The following is a 21,244-nucleotide window of genomic DNA, read 5'->3' as shown; positions in this document are numbered from 1 at the left end:
AATCCAACATACCAGTGTGTGTGTTTATACCTTGAGCTGATGATCATTTAGATTAATCTGAGGTTATTTATCTGCACATTTGCCGAAGAAGTGTTTAGCCAACTATTTCAACTATTTCCTTTTTTTGCCATTTGTAGTATTTTATTTTGAAAATGCAACCGGTTTGTTTTCTAGAGTTTTTATTGAACTTGTTGAGATGAACGTTGTTCCATTAGAATGTTTGCCATCTCAACACCACTGAAGCCTTGCTCTCCGGTGCCACAATCGACTGTACGGGTTACGCACTTGCCCCACAAGCCTAGATTGCATTTTTTGCAATCCAGAGCTTGGCCTGATTAAAAAAAACAGGAAAGGAGAAAAAACAGAAAAGTATAATTAGTGTGCTTATGTTTTAACACAGGCAATAATCATGGGGGATCTTCAAGACAGGAAGCAGCTTCTCACATGTGACGTTTGGAAAGGTGTATAAAGTGGCTTTTGATCTTCTGGGATTTTATTTCTAGTGCTTTGCATTATTGGAGCTGGGGTTAGCTTATTTCTTTTGTACTCTGGACAATGCAAAAATTCGTCACCCATCAACATCAATGCAAACAAATCAAGTCGGACCACACTTCAACACTTAAATTTAAATGCATATTAGGAGTGTCCATGGGCATTTACCAAAGCTGCATTTTGGAAGTGTACGTTTATTGTACACAATCTTTTCTAGCATTTTTGACTCATGTTGGATACAAGCTTTACTTGCTCCTTTCATTTTCACCACTCTTTAAAGTCTGTCTCTTACAAACCCTAATATTTAAAAGTTATATTTCTAAATCACGGCACATTTAAAGACAAACCAATCAAACAAGTGTATGATTCGTCTTGAGTGTTATTAAAACTCTGAAGAACTACAGGCACAATGTGATCAATCAAGTATTTTAGCTTCAGTGGAGACAAGACCCACGTGTTTGTTCTCAGACTCTCTGAACATCTTGTCCTTTATTGTCCAAGACAATTGGTGAGTCATGGCAAGGCCGATAAATGAGTCAGGTGTTTCCAGCACTTTGTCAGCCGCCTCTTTAAGTAACTCCCAAAAGTTCACTTAGGACTCATTTGACACAAACACATGTATTTCCTCCTAAAACTAAAAGGTTCAGTTCCCTTGTAATCATTACCTAGAAAGTTGAAATACTTAGTTGTTGACTGGCATTTACTCCCAGTGGCGCAAAAAAAAATTGTTGCTCAAACACTGGTAAAGACAAACTCCCTGCCTCTTGTTAACAATGGGCAGGCTTTCCATTCACCAGAATTCAATTGTTTTTGTTCAGAACTGGTTTTGACAAAAGGTTTCTGTTGATTAAGATCACCTTAGAGAAGAACGCCCAAACCATCCCTGGGAATTAGGTGATCAACTGCACATTGATTTAAAAAATACATAAAAAAGATTTCAAGATTCAAAGAGAAGGAGCTGCTCTCTGTTGCCATCGTGACACCAAGCCTCATGGTGTACATGTAGAGTTTCCCAGTCTGCGCTGGGGAGGGGACACGTGCAGTGACTACAGTGAATTCTATAGAAACTTCTATTTGAAAAAACCTGTCGCTCCAGTTTCAGCGTCACAGTCGCATGAGTGGAAGTTGTGTTGAAAGTACACAATGAAGTCATCGCACAAAAACTTGTCTGGAAAAAGTTTACAAACTCGTGACGTTTGAGGTCAGATCAGACAGTTTTCACATCAAAAAACTAAATAAGGAACATTTTTGGCTCCTGGCAACATCGGAAGAAGTCAGGTAACGCTCGTATCCACTGTTTATCATATCACACCTGTCTGAGCCTCTTTACACCGACTCCCGGTTTGCTTTGTGTTTGTGTGTGTGTGTGGCCTGGCTCCAGATCATATTTTAGACCTTAGCGTAGGGGACGGGGCCTTTGCCTTCAGGGCCCTGAGGCTCTGGAACGACCTGCCTGAGGACATCTGGCCGTCAGAAAAGGCCTCTCCTTGTACTCCTAGCAGAAACCCTTTACGGATTCTTCTTTGGTTGTTTATTTGGGTTGCTTATTGATTTGAAGTCTTGCATATTGTGAAGCCCTTTTTAACTGCTACTGCTTTATCAATAAAAGTGAATTAATAATCATCATTAGGGCTCCCAACCTTCTGGTCCTTTTGGTGGCAACCCCCAAATACATCACACTGAATATAAGGGTTTAACAATAACAACTAGTTTATACGACCCGGATTTGTTAACGTCTCCAGGCTTCTAACACGATTCAAATTAAAACTAAAACAGACCTTCTCCAAAAAATACACTAAATTAAACAGACACAAAATGGTCACAAGCTAAAAAGGTCGACCTCCTTTAAATAGCTAAGTCGACCTAAAACGATTTCAAATCACAATCTGGTTAGATAACACCTTTTTTTTCCGTTGACACTTAAGTTACACACCCTGCTCGGCTGGTTTCGGTTACAACCGAGCTCAAGTAACAGCTAAGTACAGTGAGACTGTACGATTGACTCTTCGATAATCATTACTTTCTCTCGTCATTTGTCCTCAACCCCGCCTACTAAAATATAACCGTGCGTCTCATTATAATATATTCCGCTGTAGGAGTTGTGTGCGTCTGAAAGCTGTCGTGGCATTTGAGCAGAGTGCCACACCTTGCAGGACCTCAGCGCTCCGGAATGCTGACTGACAGCTTTCACGAATCCATTTCAAACCTAGTGCTGCTGACAAGAACGTAAAAATCCAGATCAACTTGATTCTTATTGCCATTGCGTCATATGCACAAAGCAAACATGCACTCCCAAGCAACAGTGGAAAGAGATTAAAATGACACACAAGAAGCACATGATAGGTTCAAAATATCTAGAGACACAACAAGCCAACAGCAAGGCAAAAAAGAGTAAATCAAATTATGTAAAACAACCACAAGGCCTCAAAATGACCCCTAAGACTCAGATGAACCACAGTGAGAAGGAAAGTGTCTGAATTCTGTTGTGTTTCTCGCCCTGATGGTTTTCAGTCAGTGCCCAGGGGCCCATTTATCTCCTAATCTGTTTAAGGCCAACTTGAGGAGAATCTAATGGCGTCTGAAGATGAAGACACATGGGAACAGTAAAACCAATCACTTTAATTACATGTGACTGTTTGTTCACTGCAGCAGAAGTGACTCAACTTATAATTGGTGGTGTGTTCATCTCTGTTGTTTCTACAAATCAGCACACCTCTGTGAAGAACAGGCTCTGAATAAAAGATGGGAAGACTCCTTCGTGAGCAGGTGCAGTCAAAAAAAATGATGTAATGATTATAGGCGCCCTCTATTGTTACAGTAAAAACACATTTAAATCATTACCTTGAACTTTTACAGGACAGGGAGGCATACCTCACTACATCATTTTATATTATCATCCTTGCCTGATTCAATTTACATCTTGAGTTATTAGGGCGGCCAAAATTTTAGGGCAAGTTAATCAAACACACCCTTCAAATTTGTGTTTGTTAAGAAGACAGCTTACAACAGGGTCATCTCATGTAAAGAGACATCTGCTTCTTTAGTCCAGATCTGTGTTGTTTGAATAAAACATCACAATGTATTTGTTTCTAGTTGGATGATTTGTGCAAAACAAGTGACTACTTTATGAAAATTGGACTTTTAAAAGAAGTGAGTCAAATGACAGTTAAAAAGGTAAAATAATGTCCAATAGACTGCGTGAATGTTATAATCTTTAGATATTTTATCCATTCTTTGCTATGGCTCATTCGCTTTTTAAGGAACAGGCACTCAAAACAGGTCACTCTGAGGAGGGCTGTTTTAGACAGGGTAAGAAGCGTGTTGTTATAAATGATCCTTGTGGTATTCTGACCAAAATATGTTTCATGAAGACCCCAAGGAACCATATCAACTGTGCTAAAATGGGCATAATATGTCTCCTTTAATGCTGTTTAATTTACTTCGCAGTAGCAGCATATTTCCTGTTGAGCGGACAAGCCACGCTGTAGGGACGTCCTCTTTCTGCATGCAGAAAGACATCACAAGCTAAACCGAGAGCATGGATTATTAAATTAAGGCCACCGATTTTTTCTTTTCTTCACCTGATACTGCGGGGGCTCCATAGTCCATTATGAAAGCAGGGAATTCGAATTTTCAGGTGTGGCCCCGTACACACACTGTGCCCTTCTATGTGCAGTCTCAGCCGTATACTGCTCCCTACTGCTCATTCACTAAAACTACAGGTCACTGTACAACAGGCCCCAAGTGTTGTCATTTGAATGTGAAGTAGATTCTTACTCACAACAGTCTCATCCTTCATGGATGGGAGTAGCCAGGCTGCCAGAGGTGCAGCCAGATGAGATATTTTTGGCGTGGTGGCAGCTGCCAGTAGAGGGCGGTAGGAAATGTTATGTTTGAGTTATTTGGGCAGATCATAATAAATACATTAAAGCATTGATTATTGCAATAACGTATTGTGTCACTGATGGTAAATGTTAATAGAACCTTAAAAAAAAGGCTACAGCGCTGTAATTACAGACAAGTAGCAGGTTTTACATGTCAAAAAGATAACAAAGGTATTGTAGTAAGGATTGGGATGAAGTGACTTTAATATTAAAAAATCTTTGAAGCTTTCACCGCACAAACATTAATTGGCTAATGATACATTAATAAAAGCTTTCACTATCATCATTTCAGACAGAGGAGCAGTCATAGTAAATGTTTGTGTTTTTACGTTACTCATTGAAAAGAAAATAGCAGTTTCAGTCATTTATCATCATGTTTCATTAACATCACGGCCAAGTCCGCCCACATTCCTGTGTTGGACATCGTTTTAATAACAGCTTGACTATCAACATCTAAAAATGATACCTGGATTAAGGTCATTACACAGAACGACACACCATTCCCATTGGCATCAGAAACTGGTTACATCACCTTGGCAGTCCTGACATGAAAAGCACAACTGACCACACACCTTGAAATTGTCTCTACTGTGAGACATAAAGCTGCTAGACTTAAGACAAGTGAAGGAAAGACATTTTCTACTAAAATACATTAAACAAATTTGCATAACTTTAGAAAAAGACCAGATATTGAATCAAATAAATAAATCTCAACTATCCATGCCCCGGACCACTAGCAGGAAAGGAAATGTTCACTAACTCATACTAACATAGACAGTGAGGCAACAGAGGGAGATGCCTCCAAACAAACTTGGGAGCTGCCTTGGCAGGCGCATAAATGCAGAAACCAATATCTGAAATAGAACAGGTTAAAAAATCATTAATAGAACCGCCGGAGTAAAAAAGAAGAAGATACAACCAGAAACACAAGAGAATAGTTTTCGCTGACACTGCCAGATTAATAGAGTCAAAACAAAGCAAATGACTGGAAATAGAAGTGTTTATTAAAGCTTTGACATCAACATAAATTGGTTAATTAATCATAAATTTGTTTGATTGTTATGGCTGAAATGGCCGTACAGTGGGTCATAATAAAGCAAATTAAAAGATTAGCATGACAATTTATTGAATTCACTTTATCGGCTTCTTTCAGAGTTTGATAGAAAAAAAACATGACAAACATGAAGCATTTATGTGTAATGAAAAAGGACCCGGAGATCAATAAAGACAGAGTGTGTGAAGAGAAGAAAAACAATCTCTGACGTTACAAACAACAGAGCTCATGTCTGAGGTGGGCATTCAATTTAACCCTGGTAGTTATTATGTGTGTACAATATGAAATGTGTGTGTTCATGCGTGTGTGTGGTTGGTGTGATCCAGTATCCACTGTGTCTTCTGTCAAACCAGGATTTGGGCCATGAGCAGAGCCGTGACGGTGGCGAGGGCCAGGCTGAGCCCGGAGGTCCCGGGCAGACCGGGCGCTCCATTGCAGAGGTCAGTGTCGCAGCACGTCTTGGTTATGGTGTAGAGAGTGGCGTTGGCGATGTTCAAAGCGCCCTTGTCCGTGATCTTGTTGCACTCAACCTTCGCTAGACAGCCCTTCTGAATTATATCCATGACGCCGGCGACTGTGGAACGACAACAAACACACAATCACCTTCACTGTTCTTTGTTGATTTTGTTTGACACGGCTGCCTGAGGTTGCACACTCAGAGGAATGCACTGGTAAGTTGTTGAAGACCTCATTGCTCCTGTTTTAGTTTGCTGGTGCTTAACTACGTTTGAATGACAATATAATATAAGTTGAGTCTGACCACACAGCAGAACTAAAGTCCGCTCTAACCTACTGATGAACTAGAGGGTGGAATGAAGAGACTGCATTAAGTTGCATTTTGGGGAATGTAATCAATGTAATCAAGTTTTCACAGTGTTTAAGACTAAGATAAAATAATCTTAGAATTAAGATTACAAAAAAGGCACATTTCTAAATCACTATGCATTTGTTTTATTTTGAAGGTTTTGGTCTTGGTTTCAGAATCCTTCCAGCCCCAATTGGTTAATAGACCTATATTTTTAAATAAAATATTTTAACTGCAATGTCTCACATAACTTTAACATCATCATCTCAAAAACACTTATATTCATTCCTCAGGATGAAAAGAGGCCAGTCTTCAATGCCTGATGAATCCAACATATCAGTGAATGTGTTTATAGCTTCGGCTGATGATCATTTTGATTCATCTGAGGTTATTTATCTGCTCATGAGGACATTTGCCCAAGAACTGTTTAGCCAACTATTTCAACTATTTCATTTTTTTGCCATTTGTAGTATTTTATTTTGAAAATGCAACTGGTTTGGTTTTTAGAGTTTCTATGGAACTTGTTAAGATGAACGTTGTCCCATGAGAATGATTAAGCTACTGAGCATCTTACCTGCCGTCCCAGCACCACTGAAGCATTGCTCTCCGGCTGCACAATGGGTTTTAGTGGTTATGCACATGCCCCACGCGCCAATTTTGCATTTGTAGCATTGCAGAGCTTGGCCTAATTTCAAACACCAGGAAAGGAGGGAGGGAGATGAGGAGAAAAAAACAGAAAAGTACAATAAGTCTGCATATGTTTTACAACAGGCAATAATTTTGCACACGGGGCATCTTCAAGACAGGACATAGCTTCTGACATGTTTCACATGGAAAGGTCTATGAAGTGGTTGCTTCTACAATAGGTATAACATCTAGATGTTGCCCTAGACTCAGTTTTTACTGATTATTTTTCATTCAAACACTATCTCAATGAACCTATCTATTACAGTTCCCTTCATCTTCTGATTTAATTGCCTTCAAGTTCAAATAGGCACCCAATTATCAAACTTCCTCCCATCAAAATTTTTATCTTTTTCCAAATAAAGAGTTGAAGTATAAATGTTTTTGTATTAACACACCAACACCAATTAATACTTGTCAACTTATCTGTTAACTATCAGTGGAAAACGCACAATGGATGTAAACAGTAACGCAAACTAAATGAACTGGTTAACCATGATGTTGAGCTAACCTGTTAAATCAATGATCTGTAACTCTGTGATAAAATAACATGTGATGCTATGGTGAGAGCTTTATAATGTATTATCTCAGGAAACATTCAAGAGAGCTAAACTATTTTCACTTGAACTGGTTGGTAAAACCAGGAAGATGAAGCTTATCCCTGGTTTTGTGTTTTTGCGGTATGCTAAGCGTCCTGAATCACATTTGATTTCCTACTATCACATCCATGGGTTTGTCCTCAGACATCAGGAGTTCATGATCTCATACTTTCAAAAGAGAAATACCATAACTGCACTCAGGGGATAAGGAAACACCTGCTCTCACACATGTCATTTTAAGGGCGAAGTTTCAACAAGTAGGGTTTTTAATTAAAGAGGAATAAAATGAATTTCGACTTGTATAAAACCCAATATTAAAGTTTTAACTCACCGATGGCGATGCAGATTCCCAGTACAAGGAACTGGAGAATAATTTTGTTCATGTTGGAGGATGAGAAAAGTTAGACTCAGGCCTTAAAAGATATAGAATAGCGCTTTTTCTCCTCCACTCTCTCCAAACTGCAGTAAGGGCAAGCTCAGGTCGTGGCAGCGGCAGCTCGTAGAGGATCTTCAGGTGTCAACAGAAACTGACACTGACATTTAAAAGGCAGGTGCCACAATATTTAAAGCCAGCTGCCTTTAATGCCACTGTTTAGAGGCAGAACAAAGTTAGTCATCTTCAGTGCCACACTGTTTGGAAGCAGCTTCCTTTGATGTTTCACTGTTCAAGGCAGCTTCCTTTGATGCTTCAATGATGGAGGCAGCTGCCTATGTTGCCAGTGTGGAGGCAGTTGTCACTGCTCTGAGTCTGAGAGCAACTAAAGCTGTTTGTGATATATTTAATGACTTATATATATATACTGGTTTATGAAACTAGATAGTTTGTCAGCCCTCGGGGGGGGGGGAATGTTTTGGCTTTTAAATGTATTTATGGGGCTTTTTATCACCAGTAGTACATTGTAGTGTTTACGCTTCCCGACTTTAATATCTAGCTCAAATGCCACAGACAGAGAAGCACCAACTTCAACTTTCACCAATTTCTACTCTTTTGCGTATTTCACCAATGCAAAGACGTAAAGACAGTGTGATTTGGGAATGCATTCTTTAAGCTTAACTATCAAACGGGAAGCGAACACCTACATATGACAGAGTGACAGCAATTCATGGATGTGCTGTTATAATGGGGGTGCAAGTAGAGGGAGATTGCTCATGTGACTGATAGCGTTTGTATGTTTTTCCACCTGCTGGTCTCCTTGATGAATCAAGTCTCCATTAAAATCTTTTGCATAAGACATCGGCTGCTGCCTGAGTTTTCCTTTCACCAGCTTCCAGAATACATCCATAACACCGGAGTGTCCTGTTCGGTGCCAAAACCTCAAATCTGGACAGATGAGTTCACTCAGGGGCCGCGGCACCGTCTCTGGTGTGGGGGGGGGGAGCTGGAACCTGAACCACCTGTTGTTTCTGCAGGAGGGCACTGATCCCATACCAGAAATCACAGTAAAACCACACAGGAAGTTTTTTTGTAACCCCACTAGGTGTTTATTTCATTCTTCGAATTGTCTAAATATCCAACTTCACAGAAAACATTCAGACAAACTTACTTCTTTTTTAAGGCCAAAAAGTTTCAGGATAATTTCAGGATGTTTTAATTAACTGTTGAAATCCATCAAGCCAATATCAAAACAGAGATAATCATCAGCATTGACAAATTTAAAATTGGTTTAATCTCATTTACATTGCAGTGTCTCAAACACAACATTTAATCCCATTCGCCCGATATATATATACATTCAGAACTAGAGATCAACAGAAGCTTCTACCCCACAGTTAAAGAGAAGTGCAGCGTAAATTTGAAACCAATATCTGAAATAGAACAGGTTAAAAACACATTAATGGAACCATTGGAGTAAAAAAAAAGAAGGAAATGGCTTGAAATAGAAATGTTTATGAAAGCTCTGACATAAATTTGTTTATAAATCATAAATTTGTTTGAATATTATGGCTCTGAAATGACAGTGGGTCAGAATACAGCAAATTAAAAGAATAGCTGGACAATTTATTAAATTCACTTTCACCGCTTCTTTCTGAGTTTGACTAGAAAAGCAACAAAGACAAAGTGTGTGAAGAGAAGAAAAACAATCTCTGATGTTACAAAACCACAGAGCTCTCGTCTGAGGTGGGCATTCAATTGAACCCTTGTAATGCTTGTGTGTGTACAATATGAAATGTGTGTGTTCATGCGTGTGTGTGGTCGGTGTGATCCAGTATCCACTGTATCTTCTGTCAAACCAGGATTTGGGCCATGAGCAGAGCCGTGACGGTGGCGAGGGCCAGGCTGAGCCCGGAGGCCCCGGGCAGACCGGGCGCTCCATTGCAGAGGTCAGTGTTGCAGCACGTCTTCATCATGGAGTACATTGTGGTGTTGGATTCACCGGGAAGGGTCGTCGTCGAGGTCTTGTTGCACTTAGCCTCTTCTAGACAGCCCTTCATCTTTATATCCATGAAGCCGGCTGTGGAACGACAACAAACACACAATCACCGTCAGTGTTCTTTGTTCATTGTGTTTGACACGGCTGCCTGAGGCTATACACTCAGAGGAATGCACTGGTAAGTTGATGAAGACCTCGTTGCTCCCGTTTCAGTTTGCTAGAGTTAAACTACGTTGGAATGACGAAATAATATTAATTAAACAACTTTAAATCTCCCCCTTTCAGCATTTAAAAACTACAGAGATAGCAAATACTTTATAAATGATCATATCTGCATGGAATTTTTTTCTTCACAGCCATTCATGCTTCACATTTTTTAAAGTTTTTGGTAGATCCTCCATTTCCTTTTTACGGTGGACCATCAATCACTGTCACTGACAAGTCGAGTCTGACCACACAGCAGAACTAAAGGCTGCTCTAACTATAATGATAAACTAGAGGATGGAATGAAGAGACTGCATTAAGTTGCATTTTTAGGATTGTTATCAAGTAGTCAGTGATTAAAACTAAATTAAAATAACTACTTTATAATCAAGATTATAATCCCAAATATATGGTCTTGGTTTCAGAATCGTTGCAATAGTTGCAATTGCTTTATAGACCAGTAATTTTAAATAAAACTATTTCAACTGCAATGTCTTTGAAAATGCAGTTGGTTTGATTTTTAAAGTTTTTATGGAACCCTTTCAAGATGAACGTTGTCCCATGAGAATGTTTAAGCTACTGAGCGTCTTACCTGCCTCCCCAACGCCACTGAAGCAATGCTCTCCGGCTGCACATTTGGTTTCAGAGGTAAGGCAAAGCGTCCCGATGCCTATAGTGCATTTGTAGCATTGCAGAGCTTGGCCTGCAAAACAGGAAATGAGGGAGAGGAGGAGAAAAAACAGAGAAGTATAATTAGTGTACATACGTTATACCAATTAAACAAGTGTATAGACAGGAGCTGGACAGAAAAATGAAATTAAATATACAGAATAAAGTCAGTCTTTAGGTTACTGTGGCTTAAGATGAAGTCACGGGACACTACAGAAGCAATTCTTCTTGCTCCAGTTAACACACACACACACACACACACACGCAAGCAACAGTTAGCATTTCTTATCGAAAGAAATTAAAGTAAGAAAAAACACAGAAATAAAAGGTTCAAAATATCTAGAGACACAAACAATTGTCTGAATTCTGTTGTGTGTCTCGCCCTCGTGGTTTTCAGTCAGTGCCCAGGGGCCCATTTATCTCCTAATCTGTTTAAGGCCAACTTGAGGAGAATCTAATGGCGTCTGAAGATGACGACACATGGGAACAGTAAAACCAATTACGTTAATTACATGTGACTGTTTGTTCACTGCAGCAGAAGTGACTCAGTTTATAATTGGTGGTGTGTTCATCTGTTGTTTCTACACATCAGCACACCTCTGTGAAGAACAGGCTCTGAATAAAAGATGGGAAGACTCTATGGAAAATTATGTAACATTATAGACGCCCTCTATTGTTACAGTAGAAAAATACGTTTGAATCATTATGTACTTTTACAGTACAGGGAGGCAATCACCATTACATCGTTCTATATTATCATCCTTGCCTGATGCAAAGGACATTGTGAGTAATGAGGGAGGGCGCGATTTTAGGCCAAGTTAATCAAACACACCCTTCAAATTGGTGTTTGTTTAGAAGACAGCAAACAGCCTCATCTCAAAAAACACAATAGACCCATTTAAAAAACTAAGTGATTCATTATTAATACTTGGCCCTTATTTTCAAACAATTTCAACTTTTATATTTCAAAACAAACTTTGTTTTTTTGAATTTATATGTGAGTTTTCCATCAAGTAAGTGTGACTCGACTCCTCAGAAGAAAAGGAAAGCCAGTCAAGAAATAAAAAAAATTGTAAACACAAAATTAATAACAAACTGAATAACGATCGGATATTCAGCTGAAACAAAAGGATTTTAGGTTCTGTTTTTAGAACCCTCGTTTTTTTCTGAAAGCAGGGAAATGGAATTTTTCAGGTGTGGCTCTGCAAGAACACGGTGACCTTCTACGTGAAGTCTCAGCGTTATACTGCTCCCTACTGCTCATTCACTCAAATTACAGGTCACGGAAAACAGGCCCCAAGTTTTTCACTACACTGACCAACCGAAATTCTGTTAAAATGAAACAAGATAATGAATGTGATTTTTAATATGCATATTTTTTTGTCTAATCAGACCTCAGAGTCAGTAATAAAGATTTACACCTGAGGGGAAAGCTCTAAATCTAAGTGTTGGTTCTAGTCAACACTGTTATTCATTCAATGTGAGCTCATCAATGTGTGACTAACAAACAGCTGAGAAGGGGGGAAGGAGAGACTCAATCCAACCTCCCACCGGCTGAAACCACTATCACAGAGCCCAGTTGAGAGTTGTACATTGTTTCTTACATGTCTCAGCTCACTTTAGAGAACTGCCACACAGCGAAACAGGTGAATAACATGAGCTGCAATTAAATGCCCAATGTGAGGACCATGCCACTGCACAAAAAAAGTTGAAAGGAGAAGACCTTTCGGAAATGGAAACGCAAACAGGTCTATGAAGAGTCATACGGAGGTACACAATGCAGCCTTCAAAGCTGCCACTGGGTAATGGTAATTACGGGACTGGAACTTCAACCTCAGAAGTCGAAGACAAACACGCTCGGGTTGGTCCGGTGCGTTGTGCAAATATTCTCTGTTGTCATTTGGATGTGAAGTAGATTCTTACTCACATCCTTCATGGATGGGAGTAGCCAGGCTGCCAGAGGAGCAGCCAGATTAAATATTTGTGGCGTGGTGGCAGCTGCCAGTAGAGGGCGTTAGAGTTACACCCCACCACTCCCAATATGAGAAGTACTACAGAGACCGTCTTTGGAAATAATTCAGTTAACTCACTAAAAACCGTTGGAATGAAACATTGCAATAGCCAAAGAGCTTGAATCTGATCCAGTGGATATTCTGGTCATATATACTGGTCATTTACCATTTGATGACAAAAACAAATGCACATTATTTGTTCAAACAATCCGAAACATTCAGTCTTACTCTTGTGAACTCGTTTTCCCCAATAAAATTAACTTTAAACAAGTGTTTGAGAAGAATTTACATTTTGTTTGAGGCTGAGGCATTTCAATTTCCGAAAAATCAAAGAACTGCCAGTAAACAAAGTTCAAACTACGGCTCACAAAATAAAAAAAAAGGCTTCCATTTAATTTTCTTGTTTAGTCAACTTTCTTTTAGAAACTCTATCCACCGATCTTCAGAAATGTACATCTGGGTCAAAAAGCAGCTGCCTAGAGGAGGGTATTGTCCATTTCTCTGGAGGCTGATGCCTGGGGGGAAACCAGTAAAAAAAAATCTTTGCCCCAGAGCAACCTGACCAACAAACGCAGATTCAAACCTTCTGGCCACGAGTAGAGGAAGATGTAAAACCCCAGTATTCAATTATCTCCATGTTGTGAATCACTGTTCTGTCAAAAACAACACTTTAAGAAAAGGCCTGGTGGGCTAACGGTCAGTTTCTGCTCGGGTCAACACCTTAAAGTGAATAAAGCAGCGGGGACGGGAAAAGAGCTCCCAGAGAGGGTGTGGTCGGAAACATGAGACCATAACAATGGAGCATAGGGGCTCCTGAAGGCAAATAAGCAACACAATAGCCCCAAAACACAATGGCAGAAGAACAAATGTCCCTTATTGTGTGCCCAGTCTGCAGAGAGCTCTGTCGGGTGGAATTTGAGACTTGGGCACTGCCTCCACTGTTAGGAGGTGAGGAATTTATCATGTCATGGCTGGCAAGTCGGGACATGATTCAGTCTTTTAATAATGTCTGGAAAAAAAGAAAAAAGAAAAATAACATCCTTGTGCCACAAACAGGCTGCCTCACCCCAACCTGTAATAACTGCATTACAGTTGAGCCCGGGATGTGCACAGAGGGTAAACACACCAAAGCCCTGCTTCTGCTTTTGTCACCTATGGGAACCAGTAACTCGTTCCGCCTTTTGTTGGGGTCTCATCTTTCCTTTCCAAGGCTGTGGCTTCAAATTTCCTCTTTTATCAATTCAAACGGTTCAAGAATCTAAAAATGATTCAGGATGGTGTCCCAGTATGATGAAGAGAAAACCATCAAATCATCACTCATTATAAGATCGAATCAGATTTTGTATTAGATTTAAATGGTTGATTAATTAAATACTTTCCTGTCGACAGATTAATTAACTGAATGAATTAAGCTCTGACTGATTCTGACACTTCTTGTGTTGCAATACTTAAGACTGGTTTTTCAACATAACATAACCAACATTTAAATTTGACTATCTACTACTCAAGTGAATTCAAGTATCTTAAATTTAAGCTAGTTCAACTGCATTCATAGTTTTAGCTTAACTGATTATATATTTTCCCAGTAATTCTAGTGAGCTGAACCAACTGTTTATCCATGATATTTATTAAACTGGTTTACCTGTTCTCCCGCAATCATTTTAAGCCAATTAACAATGACATTAAGCGACCTGTTTTTAAACTTTAACTAACTGAATTAATTGTTTATCCGTGATATTTAGGTAACCTGTTAAATCAGTGATCTGTAACTCCATATTCAAATAACATGTGATGCTATGGGGAGAGCTTTATAATGTATTATCTCAGGAAACAGTCAAATGAGTTAAACTTCTATCAGTTAAACCGGTTGGTAAAACCAGGAAGGTGTAGCTTATCCCTGGTTTTGTGTGTTTGCACTGTTCTTAACATCCTGAAGCACATTTTATTTCCACCCATCACATCCCTGGGTTCGTCCTCAGACATCGGGCGTGAACACACACAGTGCAGACAACATGAGCTATGTGCAAACAGTTTCAAACAGGATCTCATCCATTTTTTTTTTCGAGGAGGAGAAAACATCACGACGAGTTTAAAAAAAGAAAGAAAAGAAAGTGGAATCTAGAACAATTTCATGATTTCAAACTTTGGAAAGAGAAATGCCACAACTTCACCCAGGCACTTTAAAAAACACACACACACACACACACATCAAACTCCATGTCGAGACATCTGTTCTCACACCTGTCGTTTTAAGGGTGAAGTTTCAACAAGTGTGGTTTTAAATTGAAGCGGAACAATGCAGATTTTCCAATTGTATAAATTTAAATTGTAAAAGTTCTAACTCACCGATGGCGAAGCAGATTCCCACTGCGACGAGCTGGAGGATAATTCTGTTCATGTTGGCGGATGTGAAGCGTTCGACTCGGACCGTTAGAACTCAAACACCGCTGCTTCTCCTCCACCCTGATTCTTATAAGCTTCCACCTCCCGACGCACGTCCCCGGGAACCAATCACAGCAGGGCTCACTGTGCACGCGACCACTTTTTTTTTTCTGTATCCCAATCTCTCCCACCTGAGCGTCACCAGTGGCTGCGGGTGAATCTTCTCCAGCTGGGAGATCAGGGGTTAAAGTGTATTTATGTTTAATTCTTCATCGTGTTATTATAATATTCATACAAAGGGTTTTTATCCGGGTTTAAAAGTGATTTAAGAATAATGTTGTATTGTTTGATTCCTCATTATTTCATTAAAATATTCATACTAATACTAATGCTTTATTTAGATAGCATGTTTCAAAACACATTAAAAAGTTTACCTTCAAGTATAATGTCTGTGTGTTGTTTAAATGTGATTTTACAGTCAGGAAATGTTTGATTCCTCATTTGGTCATTAAAATATCCATATGTAGTGTTTTGGTGATGATTAAAAGTGATTTATAGAATTCGTGTATTGTTTTCTAATGTTGCCACTCATCTGTAATCCACAGAAACTCCTATAGTACTCTGGTAATGTAGCCTCTTGGAGTTTTTGTCCTTCAGTGTTATTTTTATAAAGATCATATTGTGCTTAAGTTCATCTCACATCTGGTAGGAAACTACAATTTCCTGGGACACTGCCTCGCTTTCTCAGAATAACATTCCTGATTGGTTCAGAACACATAGACTAAATAAACCATAAAAGCAGTATGAGATTATTAAACTGAAACTTGTTTTTCTACTTCATGGAAGTTTGATTTGATTTGATCTAACTATGGTCCTACAAAACACACCAATCAAACCAATAAACAGTCTTCAGATAATCAAAACACAGACCTAACAGGCCATTTTATAATATTTATATATCAGTTTAGTTTGCAATGAGGAAGCTTGGGAATGTAACTGGAAGCTGTGTGACTTCAAAATGTAAATTTATTCAAAGAGCTTTTCAAGAACTATGAATGTTCAAGGCTGAGTTTAAAAAAACAAACAAATCTGCTCATTTTCATATTTTCCACACTGACAGGAGGTCGCTGAAAGAAGAGAAACACATCTTCTGAAAGAGAGCGTGATTCCTCTTCTGTTCACTGTAAACCTGGAAATCCCATCTCCTTGCTCAGGATTAATGCTTCTTCAAAATACTAAAAGCACAAAAACATCAAATGGAGATGACAAAATCTCTTTTTGCTTGTGAATTACTGGATAACTTTCACATCTTTAAGTCCCTGAGACACTCCGGGAGGTTGAAATCACTCCTACGAACCTGTAGACCTCTTCTTTGAGATATAGCCTGCCTCCACCTTAACTATATTGACCCTTTTCTTTGTGATCACTGCCATCTTTCATCCTCTTTCATCTGTGTGTGTTTTCCGGTACCCTGACGAACACTCAAACACAAACCATGTCACGAAAGTAAACATCTCCTGAAGAGCCTCTGAGATCAAACTCAAAGGGACACCGTCACCACATAGGCAAACATTTGATATTCTGAGTAAGAATGTACTCGACCTGATAAACAGGTAAGTGTGAGCTCTGTGGAAAAAGCCCTGAGATGTGACACTTTAATTTGCGGCTGGCTTCGTTTCAGCTCTTGAATATCATCCCCAGCATCTGCAGGTTTTTGTCCTGGAGGCAAAATGTCAGCGTGCCTGCAACCGAAGCCACAACACGACAAACACCACAACTGTAGAACGTGTGGTGATTTACAAAGAGAGCACTTTTAGAAATACTACAAATGTGGACAGGACACTGCTGATGTATTTTTATCAAGTGGTACTTTTGTCATGTTTTTCTTTTTTGACCAACTTTTAGAGCACTTCTCTTTCACATTTACGGGACAATACATTACACAGGGCTGAGTGGTAATTTAAATACTCCTGTCTGATATTCTTCAGCTGCTTGATAGTGATGTGAACATGCTCTCTATAATATTCGTAAAATGAATCATGACATTAAAAAGCCCTTTTCAGGTGAAAGAGCTCAATTCTTTCTTGTTCCTTTCAATGACCTTGATTTGTGTGAAGAATCTGAAAGTGTTGCTGACGTCTGTTTTGTCCAGGCTAGAGTCTTGAGTCTGTGTAAGTGGGAGATTTTACTGCGAGGGTTTGAAAGTACTCAGACTTTGGTTTCCTGTGCCTCTTCGATGTTAGGGTGGCTCCGAGTTGTGAGGAGGATCTCAAATCTGCCAGAGACCGAATGTGGTTGGTTTGTCTGATACAAATAGTTTGGATTGAAAGTGTGGCACTGTTTACATTCTCTGTTTGTCCATATGGGTGTCCACATCTAAGTACCAAACCACTCAATGCAATCTACGTGATACCAGAGCTGCATTGTTCAACCGCCTCAATTGGGACATCACAATAGAATTCAATAGAGCACATACTTCTACCAGTCCCTGTATATTTACTCAAGCTGCACCACATTTCACAAAGCGGTATCAGTTCCATAGATGCCCATGAATAACTCCCTGGAAAATCTGAAAATCGAGAAACACCTTTTTTGCACAATAGTAAAGACAGTGATGAAGACATGGAAGGATCTGCGCCCAAAAGGTGAATGGGTTCCCTCCTGCCCCGTGTCCCATCCGCCTGAGTTTCATAGAAATACCTTCAGTAGCCTGCAATCCAGCTAAATAACAAACAAACAAACAATCAGACGGGTGGAGACATTTCCTCCTTGGCTTGAAGTTAATAGGCTCAAATTAGGCCTGGTGAGATTTTGGGCTTGTCAGCATGAATCAGCTAAAGAACAAGATATTTCCCTCCAGGAGTCGGTAGAGAAGAATATGTAAAGTTGAAATGAGTACAAATTGGATTTCAACTCTCGACGTGAATGATAATGTTTTTTTTGTTTGTTCTTTAACTAACAGAGATGTATAAATAAGCAACTATTTGCATGTGGTATCCAAATGTTCTAAAATGTAAATGTGTGTGTCAACGGCACAGACACGATCGAGGTTAAACTCATCCGTGTCCTATCGACAAGATAACAAAGAAATAACAAAACAGATTATCCAAAACTTGGTGGGAGGAAGCAGCTCGGCTCGAGCGAGGATCATTTTGATGCAGATCTTGATCAGGAATCCTTTCATTCTTATTTTTTTAAATACTTTATTTACAATTTTCAGATAACAAAGTGTTGACAAGAGATAATACAAATTCACAAACAATAACAAAACATAGGGTAAAAACATATACTAAAAACAATCAACAATAAAATAAAAACAAGCTGCCAGCCAGATTACTCAATTACATATATGGTCTTTCAGGAATGTTCTCACAATAGCCCTATCTCACAGATAGGGCCAGGTAACATGGATGAGTGAACAGGGTAATTTACTACATCAACTAATGTAGCCAGGTAGGTCAGAGTTGCTGTGGGGTTAAAGATAAATTGGACCGCGCCAAAGCAGGTCCCCATGTTCTCTCAAACCTTTTCTGTGTGTTGCCTTTGTGGTGACGCAGTTTTTTCCATTTGAACAACAGAGAACATTTCGTGAAGCCAGTGTGTGAAGCAGGGTGGAGAAGCAGACTTCCAAGTCAGAGGAATAAGTTTCTTAGCGATGACCATCCCTATGTGTAGAGCAGCTTGTGTATCATCAGGAAGCTTAAGAGTCTCTGCAGAGCATCCAATCAACATTTGACTCCAAACATTCTACAGTTCAGGGCAGGAATCCTTTCATTTTGACAGATGGGACGTCTTTTCAACGTTTTCATTAACTTCTCACGATATGATTCATGGTTTATGGGACTGATATCTATACATGGTGTTTGGTGCAGATCCAAATAAATATCTAGGTTGTAAATCATTTCAATGTGGTGTCCCTGAGGAGACCGTTGGGCCTCGGTGGAGGTATGTGTGCTCGACTGAGGGAGAATCACAACTGTGTCTGTTTCCCCTGTTTGTCGTTTCATTCAAACTCAACCCGTCTCTACTTTGCTTTGAGACTGAGGAGTGATATGAATCTCAAAGAGGAAAAACAAGCAAAGTTTTGACTCAAAACAGTAAATAAACACGAGCAGTGACTGGACAGAGATTTCCTCAGCGATGCAAACACAGTGTGTCCTCGGGCATAACAATGCAGCTCGACGAGGACAACTGTGTGTGTCTGCTGCTGTCAGAGTTTGTTGTAGTTGGAGGTTATTGCTGTGAGCGACAGGGCATGTTTCTGCAGGCCCCGTCTCTCCTCCTGTGGCCCTGGAGACGCTGTGGAGAAACCACCTCGCCTCACTTTGGGCGGCTTCTGCACGAGTTAAATCGTCGGCCGAGCGAGTCCCGTCATGCCCAACAGCTTTTCTCTGTTTGACTCCACGAGTGTTTGCAATCCACCTTGGAGTGTGAGGACAAAGACGTTCAGTGAATGAGTGACTGGAGCCATTACTGAGTTTGTTTGTCAGTGACAAAGACAGACGTTTGCAGTGAGGCATGTTTGTTGTCTGTGTGTTCGAGCTCTTTAATGGTTATCTCTGCCTTGTAAAAGGGGGCCATGCTGGAGGGGTGGGGTGGAGGGAGGGGGGGCGGTTTTGCAATGGCATCTTTCGGAGTCATGGTTTTGAAATACTTTGCCGAGAGGGAGGAGATCTGTGGTGCGGCCGGTGAAATGCCTCTATTGTGTTGCCCACAGATTCTGAGTGTTTCCCAACTGCTGTCACTCTGGGAGAGGGCGTGTGGGAGAACTGAGCTCAACTAATCCCCGTTCAACCAGTCACAGCTCAGTCAATAGGAAACACATACCAAAACGATGAGGGCGAGCGACAGTGGGAAAGTTATATTTTAAGTATAAATCATCACAGGTGCAGTCAGTTGGTTTATGAAGTCACAGGATTTGTTTAAATGAGGTTACCTTGCATTCTAATATGATATTAACACGTGATGCACCTGATTGTTTTCGACCGGAGCATCACTATGTCATTTCAAAAACACCTGGGATCCATTAACAGCTTCACCAAACTACATTTCAATCATTCTAATAAACGGAGCTATTTCAGTTGAGACCACAGTGATGGAACAACCCCTGGACCTCAACATCACATCTGGGAGCCAGTTTCCCTGCAGGCCTGTTGGAAACTCTAAAGTCAGCTGAAGTGGGTATGTTTATTTTTTTCAAGTCTGATGACACCAGTGTTTTTGACCAAACCTAGCACATCAACATCATAGTGGGGCATTCCCTGTTTCCCAGTGTGAAGCTCAGTGGTGGTGGCGTCATGTTGCGGGGGATGTTTCTCTGCAGGGGGACTCCTCGGGGGGGGAGACAAACAAGCTTGAGGCTAAAAAAAACAAAGCAAAAATAGCAGGGAGTTCCCTCAGCCAATACAATCATCTGCAAGATACCTGCCACTTTTTTTTCACCAGAAAGTCAGTGAACCAAAGCCTGAAGCGGAAGCTAGACAGGAATGGAAGAGTCGAGATCCAAAAGGAGAATCTGTGGCTGTTCACACGTGATCCCAGTGAAACCTGATGGAGCCGGAGCAGCTCCACACAGAGAAATGGGGAATCAGCAGCCACTTGCCTTGTCAAGTCAGGGTTGCTGTTATCTGAGAGTGTAAAGCAACTCAAAGCAGATTGTCTCCCACCAGCACAGTTTAAGGGTTGTGTTTTTGCATGTGATCTCCTCAAGAGTACTGTAGCATCTGTTGTCGAGAGGAGCATCCCAACAAAATGGTGCAATGTTCCCTCTGGGTGTGGCGACGTGTCTCACATGACTGCAGGGTGAGCAGCTCAACCGTAGAGATTGGAATTCTGGAAAATCCAGAATCCAAATCAGAGAGAACTCCTCTCCCTGCTGACCGTTAGTGGTTGTACTCCTACAAGGCCTCTAAGGTCCAGGGTGTACGATTAGGGTGAAAGGGATCCATAAGCAGATATTGAACATTAAATAATCCTATTGGTGTGTTTTCCCTTGTGTGTTTCACCTAGTTTGTAAAAAGAGATTGTTTACCCTAGAATGGGGCCGCCATGTTTTGTGTCCAAACTAGACAAATCAAAACCTTTTGT

The 21,244-nt window shown here is 40.2% G+C and overlaps 2 protein-coding genes across 2 annotated transcripts; both read right to left on the bottom strand.

Moving 5' to 3' along the window:
- Positions 1 to 5,562: 5,562 nt before the first annotated feature.
- Positions 5,563 to 7,901, bottom strand: LOC133972890 (prostate stem cell antigen-like). The gene is made up of 3 exons (XM_062410502.1): positions 7,850 to 7,901; positions 6,810 to 6,920; positions 5,563 to 6,004 (listed from the first exon to the last, which is right to left on the bottom strand). The coding sequence occupies exons 1-3, from the start codon at positions 7,899 to 7,901 to the stop codon at positions 5,775 to 5,777; spliced, it is 393 nt and encodes a 130-aa protein (XP_062266486.1). The 3' UTR covers positions 5,563 to 5,774.
- A 1,182-nt stretch (positions 7,902 to 9,083) lies between these two features.
- Positions 9,084 to 15,262, bottom strand: LOC133972951 (prostate stem cell antigen-like). The gene is made up of 3 exons (XM_062410580.1): positions 15,122 to 15,262; positions 10,687 to 10,797; positions 9,084 to 9,971 (listed from the first exon to the last, which is right to left on the bottom strand). Exons 1-3 carry the CDS (start codon positions 15,171 to 15,173, stop codon positions 9,745 to 9,747), a joined length of 390 nt encoding a protein of 129 aa, XP_062266564.1. The 5' UTR covers positions 15,174 to 15,262; the 3' UTR covers positions 9,084 to 9,744.
- Between the last annotated feature and the right edge of the window lie 5,982 nt (positions 15,263 to 21,244).

Source organism: Platichthys flesus, chromosome 17, assembly GCF_949316205.1.
Source record: "Platichthys flesus chromosome 17, fPlaFle2.1, whole genome shotgun sequence".
Taxonomy (NCBI): Eukaryota; Metazoa; Chordata; class Actinopteri; order Pleuronectiformes; family Pleuronectidae; genus Platichthys; species Platichthys flesus.
The sequence above is the reverse complement of the archived record's forward strand: the minus strand, read 5'-3'. Positions and strand labels throughout refer to the sequence as shown.